At 41.7% G+C, this 22,946-nt stretch overlaps 2 protein-coding genes across 4 annotated transcripts in view; both read right to left on the minus strand.

Moving 5' to 3' along the window:
- Nucleotides 1-394: 394 nt before the first annotated feature.
- galnt6 (UDP-N-acetyl-alpha-D-galactosamine:polypeptide N-acetylgalactosaminyltransferase 6 (GalNAc-T6)) lies at nt 395-8,934 on the minus strand. 3 transcript variants are annotated; one of them, XM_085443904.1, is made up of 11 exons: nt 8,558-8,934; nt 6,846-7,334; nt 6,179-6,351; nt 4,226-4,375; nt 2,816-3,050; nt 2,610-2,727; nt 2,320-2,520; nt 2,037-2,168; nt 1,842-1,943; nt 1,598-1,756; nt 395-1,128 (listed from the first exon to the last, which is right to left on the minus strand). In XM_085443904.1, the coding sequence occupies exons 2-11, from the start codon at nt 7,322-7,324 to the stop codon at nt 1,018-1,020; spliced, it is 1,860 nt and encodes a 619-aa protein (XP_085300030.1). In that variant the 5' UTR covers nt 7,325-7,334; nt 8,558-8,934; the 3' UTR covers nt 395-1,017. The 3 variants fall into 3 exon arrangements, with proteins under 3 accessions (XP_085300030.1, XP_085300032.1, XP_085300031.1); XM_085443906.1 differs by lacking the exon at nt 8,558-8,934 and adding an exon at nt 7,444-8,031; XM_085443905.1 differs by lacking the exon at nt 8,558-8,934 and having other exon boundaries at nt 6,846-8,031.
- Nucleotides 8,935-9,147: 213 nt separating this feature from the next.
- LOC146684019 (adenylate cyclase type 6-like) overlaps nt 9,148-22,946 on the minus strand; it is a 40,062-nt gene continuing 26,263 nt past the window's right edge. The window contains exons 6-23 of the mRNA XM_085444784.1: nt 22,538-22,659; nt 20,518-20,629; nt 20,119-20,246; nt 19,421-19,579; nt 19,179-19,320; nt 18,859-18,987; nt 17,677-17,705; nt 17,023-17,170; nt 16,818-16,915; nt 16,596-16,683; nt 16,349-16,465; nt 15,117-15,257; nt 14,155-14,330; nt 13,624-13,756; nt 13,005-13,268; nt 12,643-12,847; nt 12,343-12,467; nt 9,148-11,374 (exon numbers count right to left, since the gene is read on the minus strand). Coding sequence (XP_085300910.1) covers nt 11,246-11,374; nt 12,343-12,467; nt 12,643-12,847; nt 13,005-13,268; nt 13,624-13,756; nt 14,155-14,330; nt 15,117-15,257; nt 16,349-16,465; nt 16,596-16,683; nt 16,818-16,915; nt 17,023-17,170; nt 17,677-17,705; nt 18,859-18,987; nt 19,179-19,320; nt 19,421-19,579; nt 20,119-20,246; nt 20,518-20,629; nt 22,538-22,659 — 2,445 coding nt within the window. The 3' untranslated portion in view covers nt 9,148-11,245. The remainder of the gene's footprint in view (nt 11,375-12,342; nt 12,468-12,642; nt 12,848-13,004; nt 13,269-13,623; nt 13,757-14,154; nt 14,331-15,116; nt 15,258-16,348; nt 16,466-16,595; nt 16,684-16,817; nt 16,916-17,022; nt 17,171-17,676; nt 17,706-18,858; nt 18,988-19,178; nt 19,321-19,420; nt 19,580-20,118; nt 20,247-20,517; nt 20,630-22,537; nt 22,660-22,946) is intronic.

A 22,946-nucleotide genomic window follows, 5' to 3' on the forward strand; every position in this document is an offset into this window, starting at 1 on the left:
CCATGAATGTTTCTTGCTCCTCAGCCACTCCTTAGATAAATGTTGCACAACTGCCTAACAGGTATCTCTGACAAAGCAAGTCTTAACTCTTTGTAGGAATGAGTTCTTATCAGACTACGACCCTGGACACAGTTTTCTCGGGCTGTAAAACGAATCATGAAGCGTTTCCAGGCTGACAGCTTAAGGCTACCGTAACTTTGAAGCCCAATGAGTTGATATTGCAGTATCAGTAACCAAAGAGTCTTTGTAAATTATTCCTTTACTTCTTCCTAGGAGTGGCTACATTTTGTTAATCAGTGCCAACCATTGCCCAGCTAAAAAGAAAATTAAGATTAGTGCCTTATGTAATATTTATCAAATATATATACACAAAGAAGCACAACGTACAACAGAAGATTGTTACAACTCCAATATATTTTAGTTTTTATGTATAAAACTTTCAGGAATAGTCTTGGCAATTAAAAACAAAATAAAACAAAAAAATAAAAACCCAAAAAACAAAAGACAAAACAAACAAACAAAAAACATACTGTGTACAAACAAGCCCTCATCTAAAACATAATTTTTATTTAAAAAGCAGACATCTGTTACTCCTCAGTAAGATATAAACTTATGATCACATTCAGTGTCTGACAAAAACAAAGCAAGAAGAATTTTCCAAGTTTAGGAGCAAATCCAGTCATTTAAGGTCACGTTTTCACAGCTTCGCCCTGATCAAGGTGACACTCCCAAGTGCCGCAGCCCAGACGCTGAAGATCCCCAACCACCAGCAAATGTCTTTGCAGAGTTTCTTTCATAAATAAATTTAAAATGAACTAAGACCACCCCAGGCATCTGACAGATGTGACCGTCTTTACCTTGTCCCTCCTTTAAATATTCATTCAGTATGCGCCCCAAGCTTCACAGCTTCGGTGAAGTTCTACTCGATCAATATTGATGTGGCTCCTTTGTGCCAGGTTTGAGAAAGGGGGGGAGGGTAGAAGGTATCAAAGGTCACCCGGCGGGAAGACTGGAAGGTCAGGTGAAAGTCCAGTGCTGGTGGAGTTCGGCAGCATTGCAGTCCATCAAAATCTGGCCTCCTTTCAACGCTAAACATTGTCCACTGCTTGGATTCTTCAGAAGATTTTCCTGAAGAACAGAAGGAGTTGGCAAAACTCAAATAAACATAATAATTAAAAGAAATAACTGTTGTTTGGATACAACAACAATTGGTTAAACATCTAGTTTGAGAAAAATCACAACCATCACAGGAGATGTAAAGCAAAAGATGGCCCTGCTGAAGGTAAAATCTCCCTAGCACCACCTCTAAAGTTTTCTACCTTACATATTATATATCATGCATTAAAGCAGTTCAGAGTGTACACACGGCAAGTTGAGGTTTTATAAGTTTTTCTTTGCGATGACCGTCCACTAGATTTTTCAGCAACCTCATGATGACACTCAGTAAGCTCACTCTTTTCCCCCTTTATTTCCCAGTTGCAGCTACCTGGAAGATGGCTGTAGCTTTACATGTGGTGGACAAGTATGATAGCGATTAGCTGCATTTGGCCAAATGTTAAAAAAGAAAAAGAAATGTTGGCCTCCAACTGCTCCTCACCTCTGTAAAGACCCACTCCTGTTCAGGGGCCACACTGGTACCTTTCCCCTTAAGCCGGCACAGCTCAAGCTTCACCGGGTCTGATCCCACCGCCGCATGAACACACAGCTGTTTTCCAATGTTATGACGCAGCTCCTTATGAGACGTATACTCAAAGTACTAAAGGACACAATCATCCAATTAGAACTCGAATGTTGAAAAGCATAATCAACTTGTCTTTAACATACTGCATCAGTTACTTTACCTGGTTGCCTCCCATGTTGTGACAATGATACATGATGAGAGGTTTACCCCCCTGGTTGTTCTCTCCAGCATCCAGGCACATATTAGACCCTAAGTTTTTAATCTGGACCAAACATGGACACAATAATTAAATAGTGCCACAGGTACACATCACATGTTGCGCATTAGATGTTCGCTATTCACAAAACTGACTCACAGATCCAGATTTTTCTGGATTTAAGTCTGGAATAAAGATCTCTGGGTAGACTGTATTTAGGTACCAGCTGAAGTTCTTGCAATGAAGCCTCTCTCTCAGATTCAGGCGATCAGAGATGTCTCCAAATCTATGCTGTACAGCAAAAGGGGCGTTATTTAGAAAAAAAACAAAAACAAAACAAAACACACTAATAAACTTATGAGTACAAAATCATATCAACATGAGTCTGAATTCCAGCCAAAAAGTATCAGAACAAGGGTGATAAATTATTCTTAAAACTGACCTCACTGGCCATAACTGCTGCATTTTGGTTACGCCGATAGTAGATCTTCTTGTAGTCATCCATCCAGACTTCAGCTAGGCGCACCTGGTTGCGGGTGATGACCTCAGTGCCCTTGGGGAAGGTGTGGGGGCTCTTGGTACGGAAGACGTGGCCCACCACAGAACAAGGGATGATCTCTAGCTGACCCCCACACTGCCACACCTGAATCAAAAATGACACTCAAACTCAGTAACAGGAGACTTGTGACAAAGTGGATCTGTGTAAGCAGAGATTAGATAAAGAGGTCTGACCCTGAATGACATTTCCACATTTTCACCGCCCCAAATCTCCATCTGGTCATCGTATGTTCCGATGTGTTCAAAGTACTTTTGTGAGATCGCGAAGAGACCTCCAGCAAAAGTGGGCGTTCTGAAATGTTCATAGTCAGACAGAAAACCAATCAGGTATTTTATACGATTCAGGAAGTTGAACGTGACACCAACATGACTGTTCTTACTTTACAGGGTAGGTTTCATCCTTGCGTAGCCTCTTTGCATCCTCGGGGATGGGTTCCCAGCCAAAAGACAGGCTCCAGTCAAAGTTACCTCTGTTATAGGCGCGGTTGGTGGCCACAGGCTTATGGAACTGGAAGCTGTTGAGGTCAATGCTGCTGATTTCTGGACTAACCACAGCAGTGGGTTCCTCAACAATTCGAGCCAGTAAGGGCTCGAGCCAACCATGGAAACACTCGCCTAAACGGGGAAAACAGGACAGTGATGGCTTCATATTTCTTAATATCAACTACAAAAATAATACCACATTCAGTGTAACATATAGACCAGGAATGTCAAACATAAGGCACAGGGGCCAGAATCGGCCAGCCAAAGACTCCAATCAGGACAACTGAACAGTTTTGGAAAATATGAAGGAGGCCATAGATTTTTGTGACTTAACTGTATTTTTGTGAGTTTTACAGCTTTGCTGCTGATAAAGAGCCATTCATGCTACAGCAAAGTAAGTGAATAATAAATAATTTTTTTAAAGAAATTAAAAAAAAAAAAAAATTCTGTAATTTTACACATTTATCATGAAGAAAAAACAAGATTTGCTGTTGAAATTGCACTTCTTTATCTTATTATAAGAAAGGATTAAATGTGTGGTTAAACTTTACACTGATACAAAGTGGAGTTTCGTTTGTCTGTTCCACTCAAGATCAAAGTGGGTTCCTTTTGACCCTCCGTGTAAAATGAGTTTGACCTCATATAGACAGTAATGACAGATGTTTGCTGGCATTATATTTAGCTGAATTTTTTCTTTCTTCTGTGTGAAAATATTTAAATGTTGATGGAAAACACTGTAAATGCACAGACCAAAGTAATTAAGGATCTTGTATGAAAACGCTGAACTGTATCCGACGGTGAATCAGTTAGGCAGAAAGAGTTTAACAGTTACTAAATAAAAAGAGCGTAAAACAAAAGAGATAATTTCAACAAGCTGAATTGATTACGTGTGTCAAATGCAGCAGTCACTAAAAGAAGAGGTGCAGGTTTTGACTACATCCGTTTCAATACTGCTTCATTAAAACCACTCCTTTTCTGGGGTCCTGCCCTTAAACTATGTGGTTTTAATATATTCATAAGCAGCGCATAAAACCAACACTTATTTAGTAGTACACGTAAGATGAAATAATCACGTATTACAAAATATGGACAAGTGAAAATTGTGTGGGTATGTGTGTATATGTATACGTTTACTGCTGTAGTAAACACTTGTATTAGAGTACTGGAGTATTAGATTATTTACAGTATTAGAAGCTGAAAAAGCACATACATTTAACCCTCCAACTCTGAAATGCCTCAGTAAATCACCTGGGATGATTAAAATGGAAACTTTGACTTGTGTATTGTTTGCATGTGCGTTTTCTCACAGTGTGCATCAAGGAAGGTGAGAACTTCAGCTTGCGCAATACTGGCACCAAGAAGCCTTGCTGTGATGAGGCCCTTTCTCTCTGGCTGCCTCACCACACGGACAATCTTCAGCTGACGTATATACTCCTCCAGCCTGCTCTTCAAATGCTCTGCAGGGAAGCAACATAATCATGTCAGTCCTTCCTTTACGTAAAACAAAAGTTGTCCTGAGGCAAGCTGCAACTTTGCTGCAATAAAAGTTACTTTGTAATCAATGCGGTTAATGTGACAGACATTAAACTTCAAACTAAGAGCATTTAGTGAAATGACATGAAAAAGTCAATCATCCATAAAGTTTGTACCCATGAGAGCACTGAAAAAAGAAATACCAATGAACTGTAAACACTGCTCGTAAAACTAGGTTACATTTCCTCTGCAGAAGCCTTCTTGACCACAGTGAACACCACATTTCTTACAAGTTTCAGTCTAACTGAATCCTCCAGCTTCGCACCATGAGCATTATGAAAGCGATCTGTTAGTCAAATGAGAACCTCACATACAGTAGGAAATGCATTTGAGGGTGCCAACATGATATGAGTGAAAACTGCTGCAAAAAAGGAAGAAAAAAAAAAAAGATATTTTAAGCTCATCTAATAGGCCACCAAATACCATTAATGAACAACAGGATGCTTGAGGTTTTTGATGACGTGTAGCAGTGGGCTCATTATTTTAGTGCGATTGCAATCTTTTAGCTACAACATTGTAGTAAACCTGACCTACAAATAAAAAGGCATTCCAATGACTGCACAGCTTAGATTCGAACTAGAGAGCAAACCATAACAAAGCGTCTTTCTATGAAACAAATGGCATGTCAGCAGATTTACAAAAACAAAAAAAACAGGTAAAAATGGTGAAGGTATGCTGATGCACAACATTTACCATTTCAAAAAGTGAGTAGTCAGCTTTGACAAACAGTGTAAGCAAAGTCATATCACCTGACATGCTGGATTGTATAAACACTTCCCATTTTGGAAAGCAGTGAACAGAATATTAAAAACAGGTCTCTTATCATAACTGTTCTGCCTGCTTTCACCGTGTTGGAGGTGCTCCCAGCAGGCTTTCTATCACCCTGCAGCTCATATTCACTGTAGCAAACCTTCTGGACATTTCCCTGGTAAACACAGGGTCATTCTCATATATGACAATGCAGACCATTGTTTGCCTGCTCTAAATGCAAGTCTCTTCACCTATCTGTAAAGCACTACTTGCTTGCATTTTATGAGCAAGCTGCTAAAATCCCAAGTGAACACTCTAGTTTATCTTATCAAAGCTGATAAAGCGACTGAATTATTGCCCTAAAAATCCTGAAGGTCAGTTTTATTAAGTTGAGCCTTGTCAGATTTTCAGCATTTATCCCAGTTATTGCTTGACAGCTATTCCAATATTATAATATATATACACACAAAAAAAATAACCCACATCCCAGTGATTTTCTTTCACATTAAATGAACTATTCATGATTACAGTTATATCATGTAAGAAGTATTACTTTCTACAGGTGACAAAGTGGGGCAGTGGTTAGCACCATCATGTCACAGCAAAAAGGTTCTGGGTTCAAATCTAATGATCATCTAATGGTCAAGGGCTGCCCAAGCTTCCTCTTACAATCCAAAGACATGCTGCTAGGTTAATTAGTAACCAAAAGTGGCCACAAGTATAAATGTGAGCGTCAATGATTGATTGTCAGCTAGCACTGCAACAGACTGGGAGCCTCCCCTCCTCCTATGATGGCTGGGACACAATTTTATTTACATTATTTAAAAGGAAGAAAAGGAATAACTTTATTATTTGCTTTCTAGCAATAAAACTTTACTCCAACAGTGCTGTATTGTCACACACCACTGAACTGAGGCTTCTTGTCAGAGTCCTCCACATCACATATGCTAAGACATTACATGTTTTTTAACCCTTACCTGCAGTACTGGCATCATCTACCAAAATGATCTCTTTTAGTAGGATAGCAGGAGATGTGTGCAGGACGCTGAACACCGTCCTGAGGAGGGTGGACCAAGCCTCATTGTGGAACACTATAATGACACTGGTGGTAGGCAGAGGAGGGCAGCGACGAAACTTCCTCTCTACGCACCTGTGGGTGTGTGTGAGAGTGAGAAGCTTTCATGGTGGCAGTCTTGCAAAGTGACACATAAGAGAATATTCAAGGTTTGCTCACTGATACTTTACATAGCTCAATATGCATCACCTTTAATAACCAGCTCACAATAAAAGTCACTGGGCAGATAAATCTCCGGCCTACCAGGATGTACAAATGTTACGCTACACAAACAGAGCGGATTCAACTATTTACAACAGATTGCCTTGCATTGTACTAACCAGGATACTGCATTCTGTGCATACCATATTTAAAACTGGTTACAGTAAGAGTCTTTCAACTAAGTGTTTTTTTTCCCAGGGAAAATGGGAGCACATTACGCAAACAGATGTAAATAATTCACCTCTGTGAGTATGACCCCAGCTGTGATGCAGCACATTATCTGGCCTGTGTACATATCATCATACTTGCTGGCAAAACAGAGACTTGTCCAAGCTGTGTACGTAATAAATCTGATAACATGCTCTTACTCAGGAGGCCTGGTGTCATCCCCCAGACTGCGGCTGAGCGAGATACGGTCACTGGCAAACTGGTTGAAACAATGCCGTGTCATTCCCTCCTCCTTCTCCTTCTCCTCCCCTGGGGTCATGCTGTCTTTTTGAAACGCTCTCCCATCAGCCCCTGGAGCTTGGGGGTCCTGTGGTGGTCTCTCCAAGTGAGGTTTGAGCTCAGCCTGAGTGTACAATCCACTGGGGCACTTGGTGTCTTCTGTAGGCTGCTCTTTTACTGGTGGTGGCTGTGGAGCGCCGATCTGGAAGCCAATATTGTTGACAGCTTCTCGGACCATCCCCATTACCTTGTCCCTCTTTACCACCAGATCCTGTAACCAGGGGTCCCCAGCTGAAGAGCCAACATCCCTCTGAAGAACTACCAAGATCACCATGAAGAGAGTCCCCCCAAGGAGCACCAGTTTAAGGGGGGACATCCGCCGGCGTATAAAAAAACGCATTCTCTTAACGCTGTTAAGCAAAAAAAAAAAGGAAAAGAGTAGAAGATGTAGAGTTTGTCTGTCTTGAACCCAACTTTGAAATACAATCCAGTCAACCCCCACACGCCTGTAACCCTTACCTTTTTTTTAAGCTGCTAAACAGTCACCGAGCTATTTTTACAGTAAATACAAAAATGAAAAGCATGATAACAATCCCTTAAACCGGCTTGCGCCTCTACAAGCGTCAACGGTCATTGCAGTAGGTAATCTAGCCAACCGTGCTCCTCCTCCTGTGTCTCTTTAGGAAACAGTCCCACAGGGCGGGTAGGTAGAACAGGGAAGAGGTGAGCGAGAACAAACACACCACACCTCTTTGTAAACACCTGAATTCACCTGTTCTGGCCACAATCCTCCACGAGCCACGTGGCAGCAGGTGAGCCTGACCCTGCAGGTCCCATTCCAGTAAATAGGTGACGCACAATGCATTCCCTCAAGACACCCACACCCAAAGACACCTCATCAGTAATGATTACCTGTCACTTGATTCAGGAAGTAGTTTTTTTGCTACGTGGAGCATGACAGGAGCATAACTTCACCCAGCCTTGGAGGCTGTTTTCTACTATGAGACCTGAAAAATGATATCATTGCAATCCAGGACGTCCACGTTTCCTTAGCTGACCACTGTTAAGTAAGAGACCCATCACTCATACTTGGTCATAATTAATTCACTTAACAAGCCAGCTGACTTTCAAACTGGCTCAACAGGACATCCAATATGGAGTTCCACAGGAGGAAATAAAGAACAAACCTTTCATTCATTCACTCATAACTCTCACATAAGTAAATACTGTGTAGAATTTACATCCCATTATGCCTACTCTTCCTTATCAGGAAGGCAAAACTTCAAATGAATCTATATCTTTAGGACTATCGTAGCGCATTTAGGCTGTGGTCAGCAAGATGCTGAGAGTGCAGACAACGCAGACAGCGGGCCTTCAGCGAAACGCGCTCACAGTAGAAATGAAAGAGGAAGAGTTGGTTGCATATGTCCTGGTTTAAGGTTCAAGTAGGGCCATTAAAAGCTTTAAATATAGCACGAAAAATACGCGTCCTGAGTCGTCTCAGATAAACTAGAAACGGCTCATTTTGTCCCGTGAAGCCAATCTGGCAATTAAGGTCACAGATGACACAAACGGCTCGCGACTAATAGGTGGGTATTGTAGATGTTTCTACACTTTAAATACTGCTACTTACCTCAAACCGACAAACAGCCGTCATCTGCACCTGGTCCCTCAGGCTCGATATTCCTTTATTGGTGTGTGTTCTCACACACGACGCGTTTTAGGGGATTTTTTGTTCCCTTAAAGTTTCCAAACAGGAGTTTAGCGTTAACCGGTCTCCCAGCCAGTGCTTTCACTCGAACAGGTGCCATTTGTTGAAATAATTAGTTAAAGTGAGTCCCCTGCTGGCGGCGCGAGTCTTGAACTTACACTTATTTCCGTGCGTCACATCTCACGCGCCAATTTTGACGATGGCACGAGGACCTTTCTTGAAACATACGAAATACTACAAAAATATGAGCCGCAATTTAAAGAAAAATAAAATAAAGCTGCGGCGTTTCTTTCCCCCCACAAAGAGCCTCACTTGGGCTGCCAGCAGTTGAGACAGGCCACTGTTACTCGCAGGGAATACACATTCGTGCTGTTTTTCATCAGGGATTAGGAGGAATTTATGTCACTTAATTAATGTTCAGCATAGAGTGCTGTAAGTGGCATCGCTATTACCTCAACAGAAATTCATTATTTATGTGCACGCAATTAAATACTCTCTCCTGTATCACCCTCTTGAAACCGTAGACTGATTTATTCAGAAAACGAGAAGGAAGCATCTCTCGGGTTACTGTCATAGGGAGAAATCTTGATTGCAGTCTGCTGATTGACACGATTTCTAAATTAAAGCTAACAAACAGAGCACCACTGTCTGGGCTGAAGCTGGATTGTGAAAGTAGGCCTAATTATTAAGTCTTTATTATTATTACTGTGAAAGGTGGGGAAAGTGTGCAACAGCATAGATTAAAACTGCAATCCAAATAAACACAATAAACAAATGTAAATAATAATAATAAAACCCCAAAACAGACATTTGTTGACTTCTTAACCAAGGGGAATTTAATCAGACCAATAAATGCACTAATGCAGTACTCTCAGACTGCCACTTTTTTAAAAGTAAAATGCAACATTGTTTAGTTAACCTTTCATATTGAAGCCAGAGAGGGACGAGCAAAAGTGAGGATCTTTTCTGCAGCCCATGAAGGCCGCATTTCTGGACAGAAAAGTGAGCATATCAATCAACTTTGAACCTTAAAATGTCAAAACACTCCTTGCAGTTGAATCAATCTGACCACCAGTACAGTAATCTAGCTCCTTCTGTAGTACCAAAGGCTTGGAAAAGAGTAGCTTTCTTCATTAGCTTCAGACAGAAATATTCATTGATACATACATTCATATAACTCGTTTCGGGGGTGGTGGTGGCAGGTGGGGTTACAAGCCTATGTGTGCCAAATACAAAATCAGGTCAAATACTGTTGTGTAAAGTATATACTAGTCCATGAAGAATGTGGACCTTGGAACTGCATAATCTCAAGGCAATACAGAGCAGACAGAAAATTTCTGCATACACTTAATCCTGAAGTGGTCAGGAAACCGGTTCACAATCCAAAAACATACATCATGTAGGCTTTCAGTTGGAATGAAATCAGTCAAAATCACAGTCCAGTAAAAGGCGTAGAAGACATAATTCTCTTCAAACTATCATTTTAACACACACACGCACACACACACACACACACACACACACACACACACACACACACACACACACACACACACACACACACACACACACAAATCAGGAATGGACACATAACTCCAAAGAATAATATAAAACATGCCTCGTAGCAACCAGTTTGGCAAGAAAGCATTGTCGTACAGTATCTTAAAAACCTCACAGTGAAGAGTGACAGTATGCCCACTTATAGATAAAGAACAGCATTCAGTAACATGTGGTCACACCCACACACATACAGCACATTGTCTCACACACACACACTGGTATAAAATGTTTCATAACAGTTTAACAATGTCTCTTCATTTCCGTGACAGTAATGCAATCGTGCTTCCTTCATGTCGTACTTCTTGTTTTTGGCTTGAACCAAAAAGAGAAAAAAAGAAATATTCGGAGAGCAAAGTGCTCAGAGATTTAAGGGAACCACAAACAGCCGAGATCCAGACCGTTAAAAACTACAGACTGGAGGAAACAAATAAGGCCCTGATAAGAAACACAAAAATCCAAGACAGGGTAGTTGCGTTTGTTGTCTGCATATATGTGCATACGTGCACGTTCTCCTTCATTATAAAGTTCACAACAAAATAAGGGTTCATGCCTGTCAATGACAGTGACATTACCGTGGCCTTTGCTAGCAAAAGGATGAATAAATTACTTAAGTTTACTGTACTTTTTGAGCAGATTCATTAGTGTGTGTCAAATGTCAAACACTTGTTCTTTGGTTATTTTCATCCATAGTGTTGTCCTTGCATATATTCTTTTATAAAACAGTTTTGTTTTTTCCACAAAAAAATAAATAATTACTCCAGATGAAATACTTGTACTATTGCTCATAAACACAAGCATAGTCACTTCCGTCCTAAGGCAACTGGGCTTCATTATCTCTCGGGCAGCTTGGGGAGAAAAAAACAACAACCTCCTAACACGAACAACACCCTCCATTTGTGCATCTGAGCAACATACAGTCTCGTCTCTGCTGGCCTTCTACTGTCCCCAGAGTGCTTGCACCACGCTTCGAGCTGACCACTCTCTGTCTCTCTTTGCAGTCTCTGACGTATCAGTGGAGTGGGAGTCACTCTGCGGTCAAACGGTCTCTCGTTAACTACCTGGGGGGCCACTGGTGAGGAAGTAAGTGGTCATCTCTCCCTTCCCCTTCACCTTGACGACACCTCGACATTCCAGCTGGTATCCATTGTTGGCCAACACGTGGTACAAGTCTGTAGTCACCTAAGAGATGACACGGATATTTGACACTCAGGATATTAGATATTCAACCCTTCCTAAGAGTCAGTCCTAGCTTCTCCCTAAAGCATGATGACGGAGGCATAAGTTTTTAAATATGAGGATTTAAAAAAAAAAAAAAATCTTCAGCACTTATTAGTGTCTGAAAAAAAGTAGTTCAATTGATACAAGTTAAACCAAAAAGTCTTCAAAATGTTATCTGGGAAATGAAAACAATCAGTTCACGTCAGTGCATAGCAGAGAGGGCATTTTGATATGCAGTAACACAAAGTGTGCAGCAGATGGCAGCGCTGCTGTAATGAGACTCAATCTTTCAAGGAGCTCTTTTGGCAGTACAGCTTTCGATGTTTCTCACACATTTCAAAATATCTGTTCTGCATCTATAAATAAGATTTTTTTTGTTTTCCCAAAGCTAACTTGCTGTGGCTTTCCACCACTGAAGGAGATAACACTGCGATAGCTGCATGAAGTCTACAGGGAATTTAGATTTGGCTCTCTATTCCTCCCCCAGAGGGACTTTAGAGCACAATTACTGCTAGAAAACAACACAGGACTCTTACTTCGGGAGGGCAGATGTCTGGGCCTAAAGTGAAGTAAAGTGAAGGACGGTGCACTGATTGAATGTGCAGAATGTAGTATGTGTGGAAGCATCTGTAGTATGCTTCCACACAGAGCAAAGGTCTAGGTTTAGATATTGTAAACAAGACTTTGAACTGTGTGCGAAGAGCATTTCTCAGCTAGAGCGAAGATGACTAATGTGCGGCCATTGTTTTGGGTGTAAATAAGCATTTCATGTTGGAATAACCACTGGCGACAATTTGATGACTAATTTAACGAGTAACTGGATTGGTATTCTATGTTGGCTGACTGATCCAACAATTACTAAAAGGACAAAACGTTTTCTTGTAAACATAAAATTGCAAACTGCTGGGGAGTAACTGAGTCACTGTTACCTGAATGTAGTCTGGCACGCCTGTGCTGTCCATCCTGCTGGCCACATTGACCGTGTTCCCCCAGATGTCATACTGGGGTTTCCTGGCTCCTATCACCCCTGCTACAACAGGCCCCATGTTCAACCCTAAGAAAAAACATGGCTGTGAGACATCATAACAGATAGAGGACTTTAACTAAATATTAATGCAGCGTCTGCTTGAACGCATTATTGTTGATCTCCGTTGACTGACATCACAAAAGCGCATCCAAAGAAAACTTATCGGATTTCAAGAGCAATTTTCACTCTCCTTCGTGTTTACCTATCTTCATCTGGAAGTTGTTAAAGGAGTGCTCGTTGATGTATTTCATCTGCTCTCTAAGCCTCATGGCATAATCAGCCAACGCCAGGATGTGTGAACGGCCCTCTTTATCGTAGGTGGAGTCATTGAGGCCAGAAGCTGCCATGTAGGTGGAGCCAATGGTTTTGATTTTTTCCAGCTGACGGAACCTCTCCTCACTGATAATCTAGGAGAGAACAGCAAAGGACAGAAATAAAAGCAGCATAGCAACAGGTCAGCAGCACTGGCAGATGGTTACATCTAATGACCACACCGTGTCCAATAAATGTTTCCTAAATTATTGTAACGTGCATTAATTGTTCCTTATATTTCCTTTTGCTCACCTCATCAAAGTCAGCGATGATCTCATTGAGGAGCCTGAGACACTCCACCCCCTCGTTGTTAGCCTCCAGCTCCACATAAAACTCCGAAAAGTTGCTTATGGAGGCAAACATGACAGCAACACACTCACATGACTGATAGTACAACTCGTCATTACGACGCTCCCGTGCAAGGAAGTGAGCAGCTACGTCCTTTGGCAAGATGTTATGGAGCAAGCGGCGATTGTACGCCTGCAGCTCCTCCATGTCCTCCTTCTCCTCTGTAGCCTTAAGTGGGACAGGGAGGGATACGGTTACTTAGTCACGATGTCAGGTGACTGGATTCATGATATTATTACAGCTGCTAGAATTGGCCTTTTCACAGAAGACAATTTGACACCTCATAGTAAAGATTTTGACATTACATTTAGCTCCTTCACTTTTAGTCCTGCTGCCATATATGTGGGCTCAGCAGCACAGTGGCATGGCTTAATAAGAACAGAGCCACTGTTAAAGCTAAACTAACATGATTTTCAGGCTATGACAAGTCAAACTGCCCACAGTGAAAAATGTCTTTTGCTGAGTTTAAGTATTTTTGGTTTCCCTTTTGTTTATAGTCTACACACGTAATCGTTCAGCCTACCTGCAGCTTCCAGAGGAAGTCCAGACGAGCGGTGGACTCCACCTGCTGGCCGTGCAAGTAGAGAGCCAGAACAAAAACTGTGAGGATTATAGGAGTCATGACCTTTAGGGAGACCTTGGTCACATCGTCGCAGCTGAGGAGGGAAAGATAAGCAATGAATGAGTGTCTTCAATATTAAAACTGATGCATACCACTGTTCTGCAGTTTTATTGGAACCAAATCTGGAAAACAGCCAAGAAAGAGTCATGTCTACAAACTATATGGGCCTCTTAAAGTAGATATAATCAAATATACAACTTAACATACTGCTGCAGAGAATCATTAACAGGTTTTAATTGCCTCAGGAAAAAAAAAGAGCATATTTAAAAAAAATAGAACTAAACATGAAAGTAGGTCTATTAGAATATAAATCTTATTTTAAAAAGTAGGCTAATTTTAACCTAATCCACAGTACTGTGACACAATAGAGACTTTTCAGGTTGAAAACTGGGAAAACAGTGACTGTGTTAGCATTGCCGGTAGGGGACTCACAATTTGTAGGCAATGACCAGCATGTCTGCGTTGTCGAACAGGGCCACCTGAGGCCACTCCACTAGCAGGAGGAAAGTGAGCTGGATGAACAGCATGAGAGCCAGCTTCCCTATGCTGCTGATGTGGAGGAACACAGAGCAGGCCAGCAGGGTCAGCAATACACTGTAGCTGAAATACTGCAGCACAGAGGAAACAGAGACAAAAGGAGGAGGAGGAAGAAGAGAAGTAGATTTAGGTTTAGAGTGATAAGTCAAGATTTCACCAATGAGGAAAAACAAACATGAACATGAAGAACGCACCTATGATTCAGTGTGCATGTGCAAAAGCAAATACGAAAACCCCTTTTCAAATATTGGCTATGTAAGAGCGCTGTGTTCATTAAACTGCCCAGGTGATGATACAAAGTGACGCACACAAAGAGCCACTTTGAACTTCTAACATTCCCCCCCTCGGTTTCATGAAATCTTAACCACAACTGCAAGTGTGCACGTGTGAGAACAGACATTTTTAGTATGAGCGCTACAGAGGTTCAAGCACGTAATGAACCTTTACTTCTCTCTCTCTTTGTCACTAAGAGCAGGCTCTCTCATTCTCCATGTGGGTATCCGTAACAGCAACGAGGTGCTACAGCTGCTCTCACGCCTCGCACTCAAACTGTGAAAACCCCCTCTTCTGGATTGGGAATAATGAAAATGCGTCACAGACAAATATTTTAATCTTGCTGCAAATTACAAACAAAATTCAGTGAGATAAGACACGACTTCTCCTGTGGACACTCTCCAAACAATTCTGTTTCTTAGTGAGTGCTTCATAAAATCTGCCTCCTGGCTCTTATGAAAAAGCAACCGGAGGTGCTCATTCAGACATGAAAGGGACACGTTCAGAGGCCGTCAGAAGGGAACGAATGTCTGAAAGTGGCTTTACAGACACACAGGCTTTTTAAAAAATGCTGTGGAGCTGACCTCTGGAAAAGGGCAGGGCATTGTCTGGCTGGAACACAGAGTCGAACCGTTGCTGGTCAGGTTATAAAGCAGGCAGGAAGTCATTGATGTGTTCAACTCCTTGGCCACACACTCCTTCAGGTTCTCTCTGCTGCATGTAAACTGGCAAGAGAGAAGGAAACAGTTTGTCATTAAAGAGTCAATAATTGGAATCAGCGAGGAAGAGAAGCACATGTTATGCCTTATATTGCAGCACATATGGTGCTGGTTTTAGGAGGCGGTACAACATGTTTGCTGATTATTAAATAACTTTGACCAAGAGATGTACAGCGAAGGACATTTTTGCATAGTTTCTAGTTTTCATTGCTCCTCTCAGGTAAAAATAATGACTATAGGCATGTGTAAATTAACAAAGTCCTAGTAAACAAGGGGAACCTCAAGGGCTGTAAAAATAAGCCAGGAAGCTTCTCTCTTGGCCAAATGTGTTAATCCTCATGTTAAAATGCTCAGCTACACTTTTCATAGTGTATTTACATTCTGGTACAAAAAAAGGTTTGGCCATTAAAGCCACTTTGTAGCAATAGTTGTATCCCATGTCGCTTAACCCATTTTTAGTGGACTCATCTCACAAAAAATCTGTCTTTCTATGTGTTGCAGCCCATCTGAGAAGTTTTGTTTAGTGAAATTCATCTGTTACCTATGAACAAATTAACAGCGTGTATGTGTGTCTGTGCTTTGCATCCTTACCTTTCATAAATAAAGCTTGCTAACCAAAACTTGATAGCATTAGCTGACAACATAGCACTCTGCACCGAGCACTGCGAATACGTTTTAATTCTGGACTTCAAAAATCCGACATGGCACCAACACTCAAGCTTAAAAATGTGTGGTCAGGGGGGCAATGCCCATCTTTTATATAGAGATTTTGCCTTGAGCAGTATTTATGTCAAAATGCTGTATCTGATTATACCCTATATACTAGAAGTTTTCAGTATTCATATAGTCACGCATGTATGGAGCACATATAAAACTGAATGGATCTTTATAATGATCACATGAAGAAAATATTGATTTCTACAACCTCATCCATCACAGTGATAGATTATGATTAATTGCCTCTATCCAGCAACATCCATATAGCCAGAATAGTGCTTAATTACTTTATGTTAAAGTAATGTGTAATAATATTTAAAATAATCAGGAAATAAGTATTTCATGATGCAAAAAAGCATCAAAATTAAGACAGTCCATACCATGTTAGCAAAAGAAGAGATATAGAGGAGGAGGATGGTGAAGACGGCCACCAGTGTGCTGTTTGCTCGAGATCGGACTATTTTCTTGGTCACTGTCTGCAAGGCAGCTGGAAAAAGCTTTGATACAGACAGCAGGGAGAGCATCAGATAAGGGAGAGTTAATGCCATTAGCGATGCTGAAAATATGTAATAATGTCTCTTATCTACAAGAGGAACCACATGATTGGCGAAGGCCTTTGTTTCGTACTTTGATGCAAGAGTAGATGGCACAGACGAAGAGGATGTTGGCGAGGATGACGAAGACGCTAATGTAAAGACCGAGCATAAGCGGCGTTCTGAGGAATAGATGAAAACAGAGTCATTAAGATGTACAACTCTAATGAACTCCTCATAAACGAATCAAGAGCACATTTCCTGTGCACAATTCAGTATAACTGGAAAAGGCAACTTGTCAAAGAGAACTACTTACTTTGGGAAAATAATAACTTGAATGAAGCAGATACAGCAGAAGACAAAAAGTATGCAGGCCACATATCCCCCGAAACGATCGTCAACTTTTTTAGAGTACTACAGAAAAGACAACGAATGAGAAATCAGATGAAATGAATTTACAATTTTTTTCTTTTAGGGACGTTTTGGGGTGAATTTCAATTTAATTTTTGTCAAATGTCAACCTTTTTCTCAAGTTCTTCAGTCTGAAAAGTGAGCAGAAACTTCTTGACATGATCTTTCCTCAGCTGGTCAATGCTGCGCGCATCGATGGCCCGTCCGAGAAACTCATCCACCTCATCCTCGGTGTTCAGTGCCTCCTGAGTACAGCGACTGTGAAGTACAGGGAACAATAGGTCACTGTCATTGCTGCGTGTTTGCTTCACTGTGAAAGTGTGCGTGTGTGCGTGTACATGTTTAGACATCTTTGTGAGGACAGAAAATTGGCACGTTACTACCCTAAGTGTGGAGCAATAGCCACTTATGGGGACAAAATGCCAGTCCCCACGAGGTTGAAGGCGTCGAGGCTCAAAATGTGTTTTAGTGTCAGAATTACAATTGGGTTATGGTTAGGTTTAGGCAAAGGGGAAGTATTATGTCGATTAGATGTCCTCACTAAGACATGAAACGAGTGTGTGTGTGTGTGTGTGTGTGTGTGTACATGAGGATGTTGCCCTATGCTGTGACACAGAGGATGACTCAGAGATAACATGGCATTAGTGTGTTTGATGGATCTGACTGTGCAAAACCAACAGTTTACTCTAAAGTTAAACTGCTACAGTGACAGCTGACAAATCAAACACTTGAAACTGGAGCCCACCCAAAAAAAACCCACTCACTTTTCTTTGCTGGATGCTTCATCGATGCCCTGAGAAAAACAAAAAGAGAGAGTGAAAACAAAAAGAAAAAACAGGATAGAAAAAGAAACAAAGGGAAAGAGATTATCATGTGGTCACAGTACGACTGAAAAATAGACACAGACTCAGACATCTGCACAGCTAATCCCTGTGAGCCAGACTGATGTTTTAATTAATGCTGGGAGGCTTCAAATTACACCCTCTTTGCCCCTAGGGCTGAAACCCTTTGAGATGGAGAAAAAAAAAGAGGAGGAGGGAAAAGAATGTACGAAAGAAAAGGAAATGAGACTTCAAACATAGAGAGAGAGGATGTCAGAAAAAGTGTGTGAAAAAGAAAACATATGCAGCTGCAGACTCATCATATTAGCTCGAATAGTGAACTAGGAATCCTTGAGAGCCCTACAGATCAGTACTTCTTCTCAGGTCCTCGTTGTCTTCTGTTACTGTTTGCCACTCAAATGTATTTATTTATTCACAGAACACTGTCTAATATGAAGCCAAAAGTAAGATGGGAACAAATAAGCTATGCCAGCAACTCTGTGAGGCTTTACACAGCAACATAAGGTAGGCATGCTTACGTCACGTCACCAATACTTATCTTAATACGCATGTTAGCATGCAAGTCAGGACAAGGGTAAGAATACTCTGTAACAGTAAGCTAAGATGCCATCTGTAAAAACAGTACCATAAAAATGTAGAAATACAACCCAGACAGATGACGCTACGGCTGAAGTGTCACTAACTTTAGTTCTTCCAGTCGCCACTTGAGGCCAGTTCCAAAAGCGAGTCAAATCTCGTCTTCATGTTAAAATGTCCAACATCACAAATTTAAATAAAGATGTTTGCAACCCGTTATAAAGAATGATTTTGTTCTCCCTTCATAACAATTTTAAAGTTGGAGTGGGGGAGGCGGGGGTCATTTCCTTCAACTATTTGGATTTTCTTAAGCCTTAAAAGAAGAACAGGTGACCTCACAGTAGATATGTCCATCTCTTTTATACAGTCTGTGATACCAACTCTATCCAGATGAAATGTCCACAACAGTATATGCACACATTTTTTTAAACAACCTATTGAAAGTATATTTATAATTTAACTTGAGAGAATGGAGAGGATGAGGAGGTACTGTAGAAAAGTGCATACTGTTCCCTCTGTGTAACTCACCATCTTCTGGTAGGCTTTAGGCTCCTTGTTTCTGTTGAAAGACCTGTCAGGCACCCAACGTGGCATCACTCCCTCTGCAGAATTTGCACGTGTACGCTGCATTTTAGCTATCATGGCTTTCTCTTCTTTCTGGAAGTGAAGAAACCCCAACAGGGTAAGTGCTTTGAAAAATAACGTCTTCTATTCCAGGTGACAACCCATTATATCATTTGTGTGAAATATAGCACTAGTGTGGTATTCAGATGAGGTCAAGCAGATAAGCATGTGCGTGCGTGTGTGTGTGTGTGTGTGTGTGTGTGTGTGTTTGACCATGCACTAACCCTTTTCTGGCTGCAGCCCAGCACCAAGAAGGTTTCAATGTTGTGTTCCTTCAGGTAAGCATTCCTCTCCCCTCCAAATCCTGGCTCCACTTCATAGTCCCCGTTCAGATACTGCAGTGTCGCTTTGGTGATGTGGATACGACTACACACACGCCCACACACAACATAAAGTGTGTCTTAAAACATAAATCCTATGGAAGATTAATCCAGCACGGTAACGAGGTAATTTGGGCAGGACCTACCCAGCCTTTCCCCCAGCCTCCATTTGGTTGGCAAGGGTCACGTCGTTAGACCACACATCAAACTGCCACTTGCGCAAGCCAAGCACCCCGCAGTGAACGCGCCCGCTGTGGATGCCCACCCGCATGTTCACGTTAACGCCTGTAACCTCTCTCACCAGCCTGCAGATGAACACACACACGAACACTGATGTCAAAAGGCGAGCATCACGTTCAGCTTCACAAAGTCTCCTCAAAACCCTGTGTGCCATCCACAGATAAAATATATGCAATAAACAAAGCCTCACATCAGATCCACATATACACAAATAATTAGTCAGAGTTAAAAGTAAAGGTTTGAGACTGTTCTAAAGGCTCTGGTCCAGACAGTTTTTTCCAGTCTTGGTGGATAATAATGTCAATGAGAGCATACAAGCTCTGCCTTCAAACCAAAGAAGCCATCCACCTGCTCTTCAAACCTTCTGTTTGGGAGGTGAACCCAATCACTCACAAGCTGGCTTTAAGAGAGCGTGGCTTAAAGGAAGTGGAGCAAAAGCACTAAGGCTAGGCACCTCAGTATAAGATAAAAAGGGAATATTGTGAATCATGCTAATTACTATAGTTGAGTAAAAGGACAAAAAATGGAAAACCAAGCATAATAAATCGTCTTCAACTTTCAGTGAAATATAACTGTGGCTGTCTTAAGTGTGCATTTTACTCACGAGATAGCTTCAATCATGTCTACTCCCATCTCTACACAGCAGTGGGCGTGGTCAGCACGGGGCTCAGGCAGTCCTGACACACAGTAGTAACAGTCGCCAAGGATTTTAATACGCAGGCAGTGATTCTCCTGTAAACAAAGACACAACACATAAAATGTTAGACCTTCACCTACAGCTGATTCACAGCATGTCAAATAGATTATAAACGCATAATGTGAATGATTTATAAGCCTCGGCAAAGTTCAATTAGCAGGTTACACAATGCTTAAGTATCAGTAAATGCATCATTTTCTATTCGTCATACTAACTAGGACTGAGACTACAGACTGTAAAGATGCGTATGAACCGGTGGTTCAAAGTTTCGCTATGACAGTAGTGGCAGCCAACAGCAAAGCTCACCGAAGCCAGCTTGTCAAAGCGGGCAAACAGCTCGTTCAGCGTCATGACCAGCTCCTGGGCCGTGCACTGAGATGCCAGGCTGGTGAAGCCCTCAATGTCTGCAAACAGTATGCTGCAGGAGAGATGATGGGTATGTGGGGAGGGAAACAGAGAGAGGGGAAGCAGAACAGACAGAGGGAAAGAAAGAGGAGAAAAAGGAGACACAGAATGCAATCAATCAACATGGTGTAGAAAGAGACAGCATGGTCTAGCGGCTCCCTCCTCCTGTTCAACTATCATGTGAGCAAGGGAAAGAGAGGCAGACATTTGTTCGGCTCTGGCTCGCATCATTCAGGCCAATGTAGGTCACCTCCTCCAGCCCTTCCCTCTGAGAACGCCCCCCTCCCCTCCTCTCTACCCCTTGATCCCTCTGTCTGCATGCCTTTCATTGCAAACTTTTGATAGTAATGAAAGGCGAGGATAAACAACACCCCAGACGAAAGTTAGACATGAAGGCAACAGATGGCGCTGTGACCACTGCGAGGTCATCCAACAGGGACAAACTCGCACTTAATTACAGCGGTCAAAGTCTTGTCTGCGTCTACCACTGTGGGCAAGATGAGGCGATGCCATGATGCACCACTTCATCTGTAAGGGACAGAATTAACAAATAAACAAATAAACAAACCTATAGTATTTTCTCACTGGTGGGAGCAGAGCCTAAAGTTGATGCCGGATGGACATTTTTTTTACCCATATTTTGAGATATGCGTTTTTGCTAACACCACTTTTAGTGAACCAGCTTCCTATTCTAAACAGCAGCATCATGAAAAACACATCAGGAGTAACCAGCGCAGTTTTTGGAAGAAAAAGCTCAGGGCTCAGAACTGAGTACTGAGTATGCCATATACTGTAGTTTTACTGGCAACCCAGTAAAACTAAGGTACTGAAACTTCATATACCTTAGTTTTACTGGTTTGCCAGTAAAACTCTATTATTATTCACTCCTGCAGTTACTTATACTTGGCAGGAGTGTTCTGTTTTAGGACTTCCCAGTCCTTCACACACAGAGAGCAAGGAGAAGCACTGGGAGACATGTGGCTACATGAAAAGACAGAGGCTGCGAGAGATGCAAGAATGGAGCGGCATCAACAACAATAGATATGATACGGATAAGCTCAGAAACAGCATAAAAGGGAGTCGCTCAGATGGACATGGGCTGTAAAGTGGCCTGGAGATGCACTGCGACTGTGAGCATGCTAACGTAGCTTAAAAGGACACCTTAATAACATTTGTGATTGCACAGCTCTCAAGTGAACGATCTCATGTGGGCGAGCAATGGGAAGGGATGAGCTGCTTTAATTACTGCTTTACTTAATGCTTTGCTTAATGCTAAATTTGATTTGTCTTTCTAAGTAACTTCGTACAATGCTTGACTAAATATAGTTTAAAATTACAGACCTGTTAGGGTTAAGCTAATCAAAACACTCTGAATATCTTGAGTTTAGTTGTTTTCTAAGTGTTATTGCCTTTTCAAAGCAACCCAAGTATTTTTTATTTTCTAGTCTTGTGTTGAATTTGGATAATGGATTGCTTGTGTAAGTTTATACCTTGGTAGGTCAGTGGTGCTGCAGCTGGGTCACCTATGACAGGAGATCTTTGCTTTAACCTCATTACAATCTCCACGCCACCACAACATGGACAGTGCTGGCTAAACTCTGCTGCAGTACAGCCAATAGAAAGATTCAATCACCTGTTAGTAGTCAGTCATCAGTGATGGATGAGAGTAGGAGGCAGCAAACTCTGAGATCTGTCGGAAATTATTTGCTACAGAAAGCACATCAGCGTCCTGAAGCCAATATTGTTGCTTATGCCGGTGCTGTCAGTGTCAATAACCAGCAACATGCATAATACATGCTCTAAAGGAAATAGCGGTTGGAGGGACTCTGAGGTCGAAGCTAGCTGAGCACTCCCACATTTTTTGAGCCTTATAGTATGTTCGTGCAGAAGCATGTGCGTGCATTCATCTGTCTGTGTTTACCTAACATTGTCGTGTTTTTGAATGTAGATCTTGTGGAACATCATATCTTCCTTCTTGGCACTGATATCAGCCTGCATCTCCATGGCAACGTGATGTGGCAGCACCGACAGCAGTAAGCGCTCCTGAGAGAGAGGTAGAGATGACACAAGAGAATGAGAGAACAGACAGAGAGATGAATTAAAACAGAAAGGAAGATATGACAGTGCACGATAAAGAGAGTTCATTCATTTTCAGCGTTTTCCACTGTTGGAGTGTTTACTGAGTCACCCTGGCTCGCTGGGATCTGCGTGGGAAGGTGTTAGTAAATTAGAGTGGAGCGGAGATACACGTTATACTCCAGAACATATTGTTGACCTCAAAAAGGGAGACAAACAAGTTAGACTAGAAAACTGAGACACTCATTTGTTGC

Source organism: Copadichromis virginalis, linkage group LG20, assembly GCF_057382275.1.
Source record: "Copadichromis virginalis isolate Kocher_CV1m ecotype Utaka linkage group LG20, C_Virginalis_male_GT1.1, whole genome shotgun sequence".
Taxonomy (NCBI): Eukaryota; Metazoa; Chordata; class Actinopteri; order Cichliformes; family Cichlidae; genus Copadichromis; species Copadichromis virginalis.